Source organism: Miscanthus floridulus, chromosome 1 (genome assembly GCF_019320115.1).
Source record: "Miscanthus floridulus cultivar M001 chromosome 1, ASM1932011v1, whole genome shotgun sequence".
NCBI lineage: Eukaryota > Viridiplantae > Streptophyta > Magnoliopsida > Poales > Poaceae > Miscanthus > Miscanthus floridulus.
The window spans coordinates 77,357,817-77,373,099 of record NC_089580.1 but is presented as its reverse complement, the minus strand read 5'-3'; the positions used below and the strand labels follow the sequence as shown (position 1 = coordinate 77,373,099).

Sequence of the window (15,283 nt, the reverse complement as noted above, 5' to 3'; positions counted from 1 at the left end):
CTGCCGATAGAGATTACATAAGCACAATGTACATGTACCATATTGATTGGTGTAAAATTGCAACTATAAAATTAAATGATGTTGCAACAATAGGCTCCTGCTATGTTTCCTTCTTTTCTGGCAATGGGTTTAGTAGATTTCAAGGAAAGCAAATGAAGGTATTTACAACTGCTGCTCTTGCAGCATCGCTCAGGCCCTTTTTTGTATTGGTATGGAAGTCCTTGAAGACTTCCACATCATTAACATCTTCATCAGGTCGACCATGTTGTTCAAGTCCTGGATCATCATGTTGTTCATCAAGTCCTTGATCGTGTTCTGCGGCTTTCCTCTTGTAGACCTTCTATTCACATTGCACATGAGTTTCTATTTATATTTATAAAAAGGCAAGAGTAACAATAAAACACAACCATCACTTACAAATATTTGTAGCTGTACAACATAGGAGCGAGATCTTGTAGACTGGTGGTACTTCACTTTTGCATGGTTTTGCTTGTTCGTCTCAGATGTTTCCTATAGCTTCATTTGTGTTAGACTGCAGCACAAGTAGACTATTACAAGAGTAGACATGAAATCGATGGGTTCACACACACCTTGTTCTTAGCACTAGGCCAACTCTCGACAAGTTCACACCACTGTGCATCACTCATGCATGGGATAGGAGAGGTCATACAGATCTGATTAGTAGGGATGCCATTGAAGTAGGTTTGCTTCAACCTATAGCGTGCCTGTCGTACCCCACACTACAATACATTCTAGCAAGCTTCTTGTGTTGGTGGGTGAGCCTTGTCAATGTCTAGCCTTGACTGCACGCAGTAGTGTGAATGAAAAGTAAATATGTTAAAGTTGCTCAAAGCAGAGTTGAATGTCAAGAGAGGATACCCATACATACAATTAGCCTCTCCACAAAATTCCTGTAATGGATGACATTGGAGGGCTTCTTGTAATGTTTCTAATGTGTCAAAATTGGTATTTGATGCCTGACTACTTGTGAGTATTTATTAATTTGTCACTTATTTTAGTAGCCACCTAATGTATGTCTACATCTCTTAACATTACTTTACCAGACTGTCATCCTTAGTGATGATGCCAGAGATGCTTGTTGGTACTACTTAGCATTACTACTAGAATAGTACTAAGTAGCTCTTTATTATTTTATGTGACTAGGAAGAATATATATATATATATATATATATATATATATATATATATATATATATATATATATATATATATGAAAGAAATCTGCAAGCGCACAGATAATATACCATTGTAGCACTTCACCTGAGAGTATTCCAGGTATCGTTATTTATATTTTTACCGCAGGAAAGGTCTGGCAAGGACATGCATTGATAACTTATGCTATTGATGGAGAAGTAAACCATAACCAATATTCTACTCACAACAGGGGTACGTCAAGAGGTAAATGTGTATATGAATAGTGTATAATAACTAATCATTGATCACTTAGAGTACTCCTTTCTATGGCATTAGCATGATTAAGTAGAATATTAGAGGAATAATTCCTAAGTCATTCTTAATTATAAGTCAAAGCATACATTGATTAGTGCAATTACACCTAGTAGTCATGGCTAAGATCAACTTCATATCTACACATAAGGGATATTACTAAGGAAGATTAAGAACATAGCTTGTCTTCCTTTGTAACTAGATCCTACTTGTATACCTATATTCGAGGAGTGGACTACAAAGGACTCAACACGAGTGTCACATCCGCGATCTACCACATGACCCGAAATATAGGGTGTATCCACAGGTAAACAACGTATAAGCACCACGCTTACACAATATCGACCACTCACCCATGGTACCTTAGAGTGAGTGCTATACGAACTTATGCATAAATATAAGGATAATCTAGCTATACTAAGTATATAATCAAAGTAGATCATGAACATAATAACTAGGAGCATAAACGATATGAATAATGTTGTCATAACTATTGTAGCAAACATATAAAAGTAATGAGAGATACAAAAGAGAGGGGATACAAAGATTATACCAAACCACGCTCTTGACACGATCATGAATTCAAGCAAAACCTACTTGCACTACTGGAAACTCGCATTCTTCTGTGTGTGCGAAAACACACAAAAAAATACGAATACCATCAGAAAAATATTTTTCTGACGGTGTACCCTCAGAAAAATACATACGGAAATATAATGATAGAAAAATTCAATTGTTCTATGTGTTCGCCGTCAGAAACAATTTTTCTGTCGGTCTTACACGCACAGAAAAATTGTGTTTGGCTAGATTAAAAATAAAATTTCCGTGAGGATATCTACACAGAAAAAAAGAAATAAACATATAGAAAATACATGTATTTTTCTATCGGTCTAGGTGAACTCACAGAAAAATTCCTTTCGCTCAGATTAAAAGTAATTTTCTGTGTAGCCATCCTCACAGAAAAAGAGTTAAACGCACAGAAAAATAATTTATTTTGAAATAGTAGAAACAACATATTAAAATATATATTGTCCATATAGTAATTTCATGATACATCACAACATAATAAATACATTCATAGGTGTCTAAATGTTCAGCACATTCATAGGTACATAGATGATGTCCAAATGTTCTGGCATCAATACATTCAAAACCCTCAGACTAACCAAGATTCAGCTCTTGCTAGTTCTTCATGCGCTTGTCCTTGATACTATTCAACTTTTGCTAATTCTTCATGCGCTTGTCCCTGGGAGTGACCATGGCAGTTGAGTCTATCACATCCTGTAGATCAAGCATTGATTGAGATCTCATGAGAGCTAAGAACTGCCGGGGTGGACGAGGTGCAGGCAGAGGCAGAGAAGCAAAAACACCCATGGCATTGCTGGGCCTTCTGTGTGGGCGACGGGAAGACAGCTTCTGGGAGTGGTTACGTTCGTCATTGCTTCCACTGTTGCTTCCCGAGCTGCTTGTGGCAGCAGGCGATATAGTCATCCTCCTGTAGTTTGTGGGGCTTTTGATTGCATCATTTTTGGGGAATACCTCTTTATTCTGTGGTTTGCCCCATTTGAAATTGAATGGACAAAGACCTTTGCGCTTCCTAGGGGATGGTGTTTTTGGCTTTGGAAGGTCTTTCAGCAGAGAAGGTATTACAACATCTTGAAGCTTTGCAAGAGATCCAGACTTTCCATTGTAGAACTTGCATACCCCTTTCCTGACACATTAAGAATAATGATCAACAAAATGGAAGACTGATATGATTTTGAAAGATAATTTCTCATAACCAAGATAAAGATAGTATAACAATTTAAGGACTGAACAGAGAGATTCCCCAGGCAAATTAAGTTGCCAACCCCAAAACAAAGACAAGTAACTTCATATTTTTAGTGCTGTAGATAACAAACTAAGCTAGTAGCTAACAAATTCATGTGGACTAAGAACAACCTGTCTATTTGATCCTGTGCTTGGGTTATTCCATGTTGTCCCGATAACAAATTAAGCTAGTAGCTAACAAACTAAGTTGCCAACACCAAAACAAAGACAAGTAACTACTTTTAATTTTATATGATCAAGAGCATGTGCTCTAATAGACAATAGTGGTAAATAGATAATCAAATATGTCCAACAATATGCTCAAAGAGATGAATGCATTCATGTGATTCCACACACAAACCATGAAACAGTTTTTTCTTCTTTTCTTTTTTGTGTGGCAAAATCACATAGTTTAACAAACACAACAAAGGATCACTTGCCAAAGATTACATGCATCTACCAATCCCAAAGCTTAGAACCTTACACAGACCCTATCTAACCATCAGTCAGTAAGGTCATGGAACCAGGAACAAACAAGTTATACCAGATTTGCAATAGATATTGATCTATTTGACCTGCTATGATGAGTATGCAAAATGGATGGATCGCTACTTCCTTTGTAATGTATACTAGCTGCTCTAGTGTCTAACAGAAGAAATTTCATCATTTATGGACATATGTTTTGAGCACATAGAAGCTTTGATAATACCAGGAGTCTATGGGATACAATCCTGCCATGTAGCTTATTATTTGGACTGAATAACTACTAGGATTGAAAACAGTTTTCCACTGAACTAGTAGGACTAAATAGGCTTGTTAACCGTTTGCCAACTACAGCAGCATTTGGTAAAATCACAGTAACAAGTACTCCAGGAGTAATACCAATGAAAATAATATCACAAGAATTATAAAGTGTTCTGCGCCTAGTCCAAAGTACTGCTCCAATCATACATTCATATGTGATAGTAACATAACTATAAGGAACTCTACAAACAGTTGGCGCACAATCTTTCCATCTTAAATAGAAAGAAACAAAACTTTATAAAGAATAAGCTTATAGCGATTAGGCTTTATTGGAGAAATACTATGCTATTCTCATTGATACCTACTTTTACTCTCCTTGGAAAGCCCAATCAAAACTTATCATTGGGCAGTCAAGTGGATCATAGAGTATTTGAAGGACTAGATCAGAGTTTGGTATTCTTCAATTATTGCAGGCCCCCCTGAGCAACTAGCACCAAAACATACACAGAAGTATCTAGTGCTTCCACTAAATTATTCCACCCCAACTTATCTTACATAAAAACCTTAAAAGCAACACGAGAGATTCAGACTTTAACATAAGAACGCTGGATACCTGCTGATGTCAAGCAGTTCAGGGAACAAAAATTTCAACGATCAAAGAATCCACATTATCAGGTGACGTTCGTATTATGAACTGTACATTACAAATGCATAATGTCCACAACCACAGTAAATGCAAAGCACCTCTAGCTGACTTAGCTTCATACTTGGCATGAGATACATCCATAAAATCATTCCCTGATTTTCAAATAATGCTAATAACAATGAGCAAAAGGAAAATACATGCCAGACAATATTTTGATTTTCCATAGAATGATTTCCTGATTCCATGTATTTGTGATGCATATCAGTTACAAGAATAAAATCATAACATAGCAATATCCTAAAGATTAAAACTCCCTGGATACAATTGTCGTGGATTTGTGATGCAACTTGTCAAAAGTAGTACTTTAATTGTGAGACATATATGAATCAGGAATAATAAGGGAACAACTTGTGAGAGAATTAGAGTAAATTAAGCATAAGTCCTTTATCTATATCAATAAGTACTAGCTTCAAGATACATAAACTATTCAAAAAGAGATATGTTTGAGACAAACCTACACTACAGGGCAATGTCAAAGTTAACTCATTTGTATCAAACTTCTCTAAGTTTGGCCAAATTCATAGACAAATTTATTAACAAAATTCAATCCACATCCTGCAGGAAGACCAAATCAAAATTTGCTCATACAAGCACACACTTGGGTTTAGATCTACAGATAGCCAAATAGCTTAAATTAGGGTTCCAGTGCTAAGTTTTACACAAAAGGAAGGAAAGAGAAGGGACAGGCATACCTAGTGTTGTGGATGCTCATAGCTATAGATCTAGACGCCTGGGTGCCAGGGCGGAGCCAAAGCGAGCACGGTGGGGCTGGGGTCAAAGGCGGACAAGACGGAGGTGCAAGGCATAGGGCGGTGGGCATGAATGGTGGCTCCATCATCATGGGCAGCTTGGAGGCGAGGCGCGTCCCGCGGCGGTGGCTTTGAGGACGGTCGAGGCGAGTCACACAGCGGTGGGCCTTGGGGACGCACCTGGACGACCAGCGGCATGCCTGAGGCCATGCCCTGGAGGGCCGGTGGCCGGTGGCAAAGCTCTTGGTGCGGTAGGAGGCAGATCTAGGGGCGGCGGGAGCCGGTGGACCTAGGGCGGCGCGCGACGTCCATGGAGCTAGGTTGGCGAGCGGCGAGCGACGGATGTGGAGCGGAGATGGGGCGGCGGACCTAGAACTGGGAGCGATGGGTCATAAGGGCGCGGGCCGTGGCGCGTTTGGGATAGGGAGCGGGGGTGGCGGCCGCTGGAGGATTAGGTTTAAGGTTTTTTTTGGTTTTTTTCACTTTCTTTTCTATTTGATACCGCGCCAATACCAAAAGGCAGGCGCCATTATCAAAAAATGGGCACCAAAGCCAAATCCATGCGCAGAACTTATTTTTTCTGTGCGTACATAATTTTAATCTGTGTGTAATACAAAACCGACAGAATAATTTTGTTTTTTTCCGTGCGTGTATAGTTTTTTCCTGTGAGTTTTATAAAAACCCATAGAATAATTTCAATTTTTCTGTGAGTGTATATTTTTTCTGTGTGTCTTTTGTCACACACAGAAAAATCATACAATTATCCTGTGAGTTTTCGTATTTTTTTGTCGGTATATTCTGGAACTGACAGAATAATTGGAATTTTTCTATGTGTAGCGAAAAAATGCACAGAAAAATTGGTCACCCACAGGGCAATTCGAGATTCCAGTAGTGTTGCCTCCCTTTAGACCTAGCCTAACTAGCTATGCCCTAGAATATGGTGGAGCTCTAAGGATCATTAGGGTTTCTGTCTTCTCAATTGACTTGAATGCTTTCAGGGGGTGGCAGGGGCTGGTATATATAGGCTGGAACATCAATCCTGAGCCCTCGGATCAAACCAACTTTAATAAATGACGTAGATGCAATCTAGGAGGCGGTGGAGAACCGACATAGCAACGAGAGGCTGATAGGTGGGCCCTAGGGGCCGGCCGGCCCCACCTTGCGGTGCCTCACCCTCCGCTTCGGTGTGGTGTCCTCTCGAGTCTTCTAGAAATTTTTGGGGTTGTTTTCGCTGTGGATAAGCATGATTAAGTTTGACATCTAGGTCCACCTTGACGGTTATTTGGATAAACCCTACAAAAAATATAGATTTCCCAAAACTCATGGAATTTGTTAGTTTAAACCCCTAGACCTTCGTTGGTGATTATATTTATGCCCTTATACATGTTATATTGATGGTTTATAATGGTTGTTAACTTCCGTCAATAAACTCCCCCAAACTTAATCTTTGCTAGTCCCTTAGTAAAGCTAAACTCAGTAAATGGATCAGGAGTTGCATCAATGCTTTCACTCCTCAAAGGTACACATGCGTTCAAACAAGAATTCTCCTCCGGATTAGAGTAAGACGATCTGACTTTCAATCTTACCCATATTATCTTCAACAATGGGGCTTCTTAGCCTTCAATTGGGTCTTGAGCAATTGAAAGACAAAACGATCAAGTCAAGCACTATGTCTCAAGTTCTTTGCTCAACCATTATGTCGAAGTTTTTATTGTTTTTTAAAATAAAACTCAGAGCTTCCTTTGTATGACACTCTCAAGTCTCTCAATATCTGTGGTATTTGTGGATCCTTACTAAGGCAATAGTGATGTTATGCCTTTCTCTTCCTACAACTAAGGCTTATGTGGAGCTCGTAGGAGTGGAATAAGCATGAAAGAACATACTTGTAATACATATATTGTAAAGTCAATCCTCAGATCCAAAGAGAGTTGAGTGATACAATCAAATCAAGATGTGCATGTGTGTGGATGTATGGTGGATATATATATGGTGGCTAACCTAATTCTACTATGCTCCTTGAAAATATCTCTTTTTTAGAAAATGGAAATAACTTTGCAAGAAAACATGGGCTATCTTATTCATCTCTCTCTTTTTTAGACGGGCATCTGAGTACCCATTGTTTTAGATATCATGGACACTTATCCATTTTTTATCTCTTTCTTTTTTTTCTTCTTTTTTATGAATAACTTTTGCATAGCCCAATGCTTCTTTTCTGCAACAAAACTTTTGAGAGATAGCAACAAGAACTTGGAGCATTTATTTAGTGGATATCCTACCAAGAATATTTTTGTGTTCACTCCTAGTGTAGGAGTGAAACATTTTTGGGTGGATCTAGATGGAATGGCATGTTGTTGCGCCTACCCCCAGTGTAGGAGTAGTACATATGTGGGTGGTGTGTACGTGATCTTGATTTTAAGAGCATGACAAACCTCTCATAAGGGTCAACAAAGCTTGACTAAACTCAATGCAAAACAAGCAGTATATATGTGGAAGTTTTCCTATTCTAAATAACATATATGGCTCTAGTAGGAATTCAAACTTTTTCATACAGGAACTCATCATGTAGCATTTTCATGTTTTTCAAAAGATAAATCTCCATAACTTTAGTATCACTTGGAACAAGATAAACAGCAGCTCAGACCTTCTTATATCATATCCATCAATTTACCTAGACTTAGATCAAGCATATGCTACCCACGAGTTTCAAGTTCAGAGTAAATTCTTATATCAAAATAGTCGTATCCAAAACTCAGGAGAATTCAAGGCTGAAAACTAGGTACTTGAAAGGAATTGCAACAGAGCAACTATTCTTCATTTCCATTACAAGAGATTATCCTCAGAGTCCATTTATTTAGCTCTTAAAAATAGAAAACTGGATACACACTTTTTATTCTGTTTTCATTTTTCTTTTAAGATCACACATTACTAATATATATATAACTAGCTAAAATAATTTTTTATTTTGTTTTTTGTTACACATCTTTTTATAAAGCAAACTATATAACAAACTTAGAAATAGTAAAACAAAAGGGAAAGAAACACTTATCTAGATACATAGGGGATGCTCTTCCCCCAAGCTGGATGTTGTCGTGGTCTTTCCTAGAGTGGTGTTGCCATTAGTTATCCTTCTCATCCATAGGAAGCTCTTGGTGGAATGAGATGAAGTCGACCGGGTGAACTTGCTCATGATCATCTTGCAAAAACTTCGACAAGAACAACAAAACTCGTGGAATGGATTAGGATAAAGGGTTAGAGGTCAGCCGTTCGGAGATTAGTCATTCTTGAAGTTTTAGAAAGATTTTTGAATTGACAGAATTTTAGCAGGCCGTCTATCTAATATATATTTTTTGGATTTTCTTATATAATTGGATGCATGGTATTTATTTTTATTTTTATGCCACCACGGTGAACGCTCTTGTGGGTATTTACACCGTAGATTTATTCGCATGGGGCTTAGGATTTTGTAATGTGATGATGAAATGCAATCATGAAACTTTTTATCTTTCTTTTATTAGCACAATGTAAATGCAGAAAAGTAAATATGCTAAAGTGAAAATAACTCATGCAATGCGGAAAAGTAAATATGGATAACTACCAATGTTGCCTCCCGGTGAGGGTTCAAAATTTTAAGTCCTCCGGACAGGATTTGACTGGGGATAGTCCTTTATTCTCTAGGTGCATCTATCGGTTCCGGGGATGGAGACCTTGATGGTTGCACCTCTAGTGATGGTGACTCATATGTTGCCACCTTTTCCTTCCACACCTGCTTCTTCTGTGGACTGGTCTTAGGCAGAGTATGTTCATCTTTCGTAGGTTCTTCATCTTCCTCCCATTCATTCTTGGGGAGTTGATTCTTTTAGCGTTGGGATGATCGACGTCTCCTCCTGGAGAGGGACTTCTTTAGCTGTTCATAAGTGGTATAACTATCAAAATAGCAGCGTACCTTCTCTCTAGGGAATTGGAAGTGGACTTATCTAGATCCAACGTAGATGATCGCGTTGGTAGTGTTAAGGAACGGTCTTCCAAGGATGATGGGCATATCATCTTCTTCTTCACCCATGTCTAGAACCATGAAGTCGGCAAGGGCATAGTGATCATGTATTCTTACCATGACATCTTTTGTTATTCCCTCCTAAAATCGGATTGATTGATCCGCCATCTGCAATTGCATATATGTAGGGAACAAAGGTTCATCACCAAATAAATAATCATACATTACCTTGGACATTATGTTAACACCCGATCCAATGTCGCAGAAGGTCTTGTGGAAGATTCTTTGTCCGATGGTACACTCGATCGTGGGTACTCCTAGATCATCCTTCTTAGCAGGAACACACGCTCGACTGCCTCCGAACCACCACAAGCCGGTCACCACTCCACACCACTAACAACCGGACGACAGAGTCGTCAGGATTAAAACACAATCGTCATCGCTTGTGTCGTCGTTGCCGATGTTGTCCCACACCGAGGTAGCCCGCTGCCGAGCAGGGCTAACCGTCGTAGTCCACCGCAAGCCATAGCTGCCTCTGGCGCTTGCCAAGCCGACCCCGTCCACCGAGATCCAAGCGCGCACACCATAGCTTCTAGGACCTAGCTGCCTCATCGAAGGTAGAAGTGTCGCAAATGTCCTCTAGTTGCTAGTCAGAATGCCTCCTTGTGCCGGAAATAGCAGCCGCTGAGCAGGACTGCTCGCCGCCACACCATGCAGGTCACCTCAGCAACGCAAATCTGCTGGCCACCACCTCCCACGTCGGCCTCATCGCTAACTCCATGGGCGCCTCCCATGCCGGGCTCGCCAACTTTCTGGTCGCAACTGGTGTACGTTCCAACCAAACGGTTGCCCTCTGCTTCCAAGTATATGCGAGGCACTCCAATCACTGCACCAACTCCCTCCTCCTGACCGCCTTCCTCCACTGCGGACATCGAAAACTTGAATCCTCAACTAGCACTACTACAGAAAAACTTATGCGAGGCGTTTGAGAAACGGCCTCGGAGGTGGGCGGGCATTTGAACTGCCTCAGTTAATGCCTGGGATTAACCAAGGTGGTTATTTTTATTAACCAAGATGGTCAAAATCAACCGCCTTACAAAATCAATTTACGGAGGCGGTTAAAAAATAATCGCCTCCTAAAATCCATTAACGAAATACCCCCATTTTTGGAGGCGGACCTCCTAAATGGCCACCTCGAAAAAAAGGCTGAGGCCCAACAAGCCCAGGCGAGGCCCGATAGGCGTGTTCAAGTATAAATACCTAAGTTAGGGTTTCATTTCCTCACCTCACCCTCTGTCCGATTCCCTACTCTCCCAATAGCCGCTCGGCTCCTCTCCACCCTCTCCTCGCGAGTTCGCGACATCAGCGAAGCCGGTCTCCTCTCCCCTCCCCGAGCGCGCCCCCTTCCTCTCCATCACATTCTTTGTCACCCTCTCCTTCTCCCCTCCACTCTCTCTCTCCCTCCCTCCACACTCTCTCTCTCCCTCATCGGCACTCGCCCCGAGGAGCTCGCCTCTTCCGGCGGTGCCATCCCTCCCCTCCCCTACCTCTCCCTCACCCTCACCGGGCAGATCTGGAGGCTTGAAGGAAGAGCTAGCTCGCGGGCGTGGCGGTCTGGCCATCTGGCGGCGCGGTCTCGTGGGCACGGTGGCCTGGCCTTGCCCCTCCTCTGGAACCGACAGTAGCAGCTCCTCTGGATCCAACGAGGACGAGCCCTCCTCCGGCAGCAGCAGCTCCTCCGAATCCGGTGAGGACGAGCCTGGATCCGGCGAGGAGGACCTCGGATCCGGCGGTGCTCGTGCAGCGGCGGTGGATCCAACGAGGATGAGCCCGGATCCGACGAGGAGGAGCTCGGATTTGGTGGTGCTCATGCAGCGGCGGCGGATCCGGCGAGGACGAGCCCGGATCCGGCGAGGAGGAGCTCAGATCCGACGATGCTCGTGCTGCGGCGGCGGATCCGGCGAGGACAAGCCCGGATCCGGCGGTGCTCGAGCAGCGGCAGCGAATCTGGTGAGCGGCCCCTCCAGCGGGTGTGGAGGTGGTGAGCTCCACGTGGGCGACGGCGGATCGAGTTAGTCTGCATCCAGCAGCTGTCAAATTGATTCCTCTAGACCCTTTTTCTTTCAGCGAGAGCCTGATGAACCGAGATGATATATACTCCTCTCGCTCAGTCCTCTCCTAGCTATATCATAGTCCTTCCTTGTACCACACATGCCCCCGCGGCCGATCTTATTATTTGTTTCATATGTCGGAGCACCAGCTAACTTGGAGACCATCATATCCCGGTGTGTGATCGCTGCATCGGATATATATATAGCTCCATCTGTTGCTCGATCCATAGCCGTGAGGTAAGTGCTTTCTTCAATATCGCATGTGAAATATACTAATGATATCTGAATATACGTCATGACTTTGTCCGGTACTATGATCTGCGAACTTATATATGTTAAGTGCTTTCAACACACAGCTAGCGCTCGATCATATTGAGGTGCTATTTGCATGGACATGGCTAGTTTTTTGGTTTAAGTTGTCAGTTCGCCTGCTAACTTGCTCTCAGACATCCACGATTTTGTGTATTCAGCTTCATCAATCCTTTTTGCAAATTTGCATTGGGATGCTAGTGTAGAGATAAATTGATGGCTGTGAAATCTCTTATTAGTAATATACACTAATTCAAATCGGTACATAGCTAAACTAGATCGAGCTAGGAAGGTCTGCAGGAGATCGTATATGCAGTATGCACATATATATAGCTAGCTAGTACCTTCTGTTTGTCGCACACAGTTAAATTTCATGCTGTTTTTATGTTAATGACTGCATAATTACATGCTTCAAGTTTTAATCAATTGAATATTTTGATTCCTACTAAGCGCACTCTCCTAGTAATAGTTAACTATACATATATTCTAAATAAATTTGTAGGATGTATAAATAAAATAAATGTGCACAACTGGCCAAAGGTTTTAGTATCTTCTATAGGTGGCGTTCACTAGTACAAAAAACGAGCTGTACTCCCGGTTGGGAAACCCCTTCAGTCCTGGTTTTCCAATTGGGAGCACGAATCCGAGACTAAAGGTCTCCTCCTTTAGTCTCGGTTTCGCGCCCGGGACTAAAGGTCCACCTTTAGTCCCGGTTGGTAATACCAACCGGGGCTAAAGAGGCCTCCCGGTCTGGCCACGTGGGCCGGCCCTTTAGTCCCGGTTGATATTACCAACCGGGACTAAAGGTTTTCTTTTTTTTTCTTTATTTTTTGTTTCTATTTTCAATTGATGATTCGTTTTGGTTTTCAAATAGGTTTTCGAATACGCATTCTACGCTGCTAATAATATACGTATTCTACACGCTTATAATGTTCGAACATTTTGTACAAACTAAAGTATGAAACTAACGTATATATTACATGTATATACATATATTGTATGTTATTTTATGTACATATAATATGTATATATATATTACAAATAAAGCTTGTATTGTATATTCTATCATATCCTTGGGATAACAAATTCACTTCATCCGGTTTGGCTTCCATGTTTCGTTCACGTCATTGTAGAACTCGCCGACGGGGTTTAAGACCTGGTCATTAAGAAATCCTGCTATAGTCTCTTGAATTGCTTTCAGTTGGTCACGTCGTATGACTTTTTCCTTCAACCATAGAGTCTTCAATAAAAGTTAAAGGAAAAGTATTAATATATATATATATATATATATATATATATATATATATATATATATATATATATATATATATATATGTGTGTGTGTGTGTGTGTTGGTCACGTGATTACTTATATATATGAGCAATAAAAGAAATTATGAATATATGAATATATTTATATAACGTACTTTGAGGGTCTCTTTAGGAGTCCTTTTTGCGTACACCATAATGAACTCGCAAACATAGTATACACAGTAGTTGTTCCCCTGTTCTTGCTTCAGAACCTACTTTTACGAAAAAAAGATTTGGTGAATTGAAAGCATGCATGGTGTTAATTGAATTATATATATATATATATATATATATATATATATATATATATATATATATATATATATATAGCTATTACTTACTTTGTGTGCGATTACATCCAATGGCGCTTTGCAATGTTTCATGTGGTGTTCCTCAATGAAACTTTTCCAAACACTGCGTCCAATAAAATAAAAAATTAATTTGGCCTTTCATAATTGTTGCAGTTAAGAGATCGGGGTATATATAGTTGCTAGATAGACCAAATTACCCTTGGATAATATCTATCATGTCTTGGTACTCTATTTGCTCTTTTCTTAACGAGTCTAAGATGCTCAACCGACTATTGGTCATATCGATGACCATCAATATCCAGTGATTGTTGCATATGTTTTTATACACAAATATGATCGATATTAACTAGAGTCAATATATATATATATATATATATATATATATATATATATATGGGAGATAGCTTAGCAAGTAAGCAAATAATTGAACAAATGTCCATATGATCGATATTAATTATTTAACACTCACTTGAAGTTGGGCAGGAAGCTTTAGTCCCGGTTAGAGCTACCAACCGAGACTAAAGGTTTCTCTAGTCCTGGGCGCGAAAAATACCAGGACTAAAGCCAAATTTTCAAGTGGATCAAAAATCATTTCTCTACTAATGGTTCTAGTATTCGAACTGATAGTCACCAGTGTGTGTGGCTCTCTCTTTTTGATGATTGTGTGCCTCTTGTTAGGCAGAGGCCAAAAGAATTATTTTCAAAGCTTTGTATCAGCTTGATGTATTATGCTTGAAAATTTAACAAAATCTCCTTTTATAAAAAAACTAAATAAAAATTAAAAGTTGCAGCTTACAAAACTGATGTGTAAAATCGTTTAAAAAATTACAACATAGTCATTCCTTAACTTCCATGCCAAAATCACATCACAGATGGTTGCTGGTTGCACCTCAAGGCCGTCACTAAAGTTCGAGGGGATTATAAGTGACTGTGAAATTAAAATACATTGGTATCTAATTACAAATCGATTGTACAAATGGAGATATTTCCACTATCATTGGTCCACTACAATGCAAGAACCGGCTGCATAGAAGGCACTATTACAGTCGATTCTAGGCACCAAACGTTTGTGTAACTGTGTTAATCGCTTATTTTTTAACAGGTGGCTATAGCCCAAGAACTGTCGTTAATAATGTATTTGGTCCAGATTTGTAGATTCACATTTTTTTAACGTAGATCCACATCGAAAATTAGTACTCCCTCCAGTTTGCAAATAGTTGATGTTTTGGACAATGATTCATTCTCCAAAACATATTGCTTTGACCACTATTTTCTATTAGAATACAACTTAATATCCTAACAATTTACACTCTTATGAAAGTTCTTTTTAAGACAAGTCTACATATGATCATCAAGTTTCTAAATTAAATAAGTTAAAAGTTCTTCCGTAGTCAAAGTTTTAAAATTTTAACTGAAATCTTCTCCAAAATGTCAAGTATTTGCAAACCAAAGAAAGTTAGCTTTTGGTCGTACAAAGTCGGGTGGTGTCGGGTTCATAAACCCGGGGTCCCTCGGGGACCGGCTTCCACGCCCAGGCTTGGCCCAAGAAGGCAGCACACAACTCGTGGGCCGGCCCGAGAGTCTAAAACGACAGGCCGCAAGGACGGTCCAGTCACCGACCGGAAGGTCTGGCCAAAGAGGAACGGCGCCCGCTCGTCAACTACTTCGGCCCACCTCTCCGATCGGAGCGCTAGCTTCGGACTCCAGCCGCCTCCGAACGGCCTATCCGATCGGAAAACCTGTCCCAAAACGCTACTTCCGACTCCAACCCCGCGT

General features: G+C 40.5%; 1 protein-coding gene across 1 annotated transcript; it reads right to left on the bottom strand.

Moving 5' to 3' along the window:
• Positions 1-2,691: 2,691 nt before the first annotated feature.
• On the bottom strand, positions 2,692-5,685 carry LOC136459067 (protein OXIDATIVE STRESS 3 LIKE 1-like). The gene is made up of 3 exons (XM_066458971.1): positions 5,656-5,685; positions 4,576-4,583; positions 2,692-3,178 (listed from the first exon to the last, which is right to left on the bottom strand). The coding sequence occupies exons 1-3, from the start codon at positions 5,683-5,685 to the stop codon at positions 2,692-2,694; spliced, it is 525 nt and encodes a 174-aa protein (XP_066315068.1).
• Positions 5,686-15,283: the final 9,598 nt, after the last annotated feature.

Coding starts and splice junctions, on each gene's coding strand:
- LOC136459067 (XM_066458971.1), bottom strand. CDS start 5,685: ATGGCCTCAGGCATGCCGCTGGTCGTCCAG.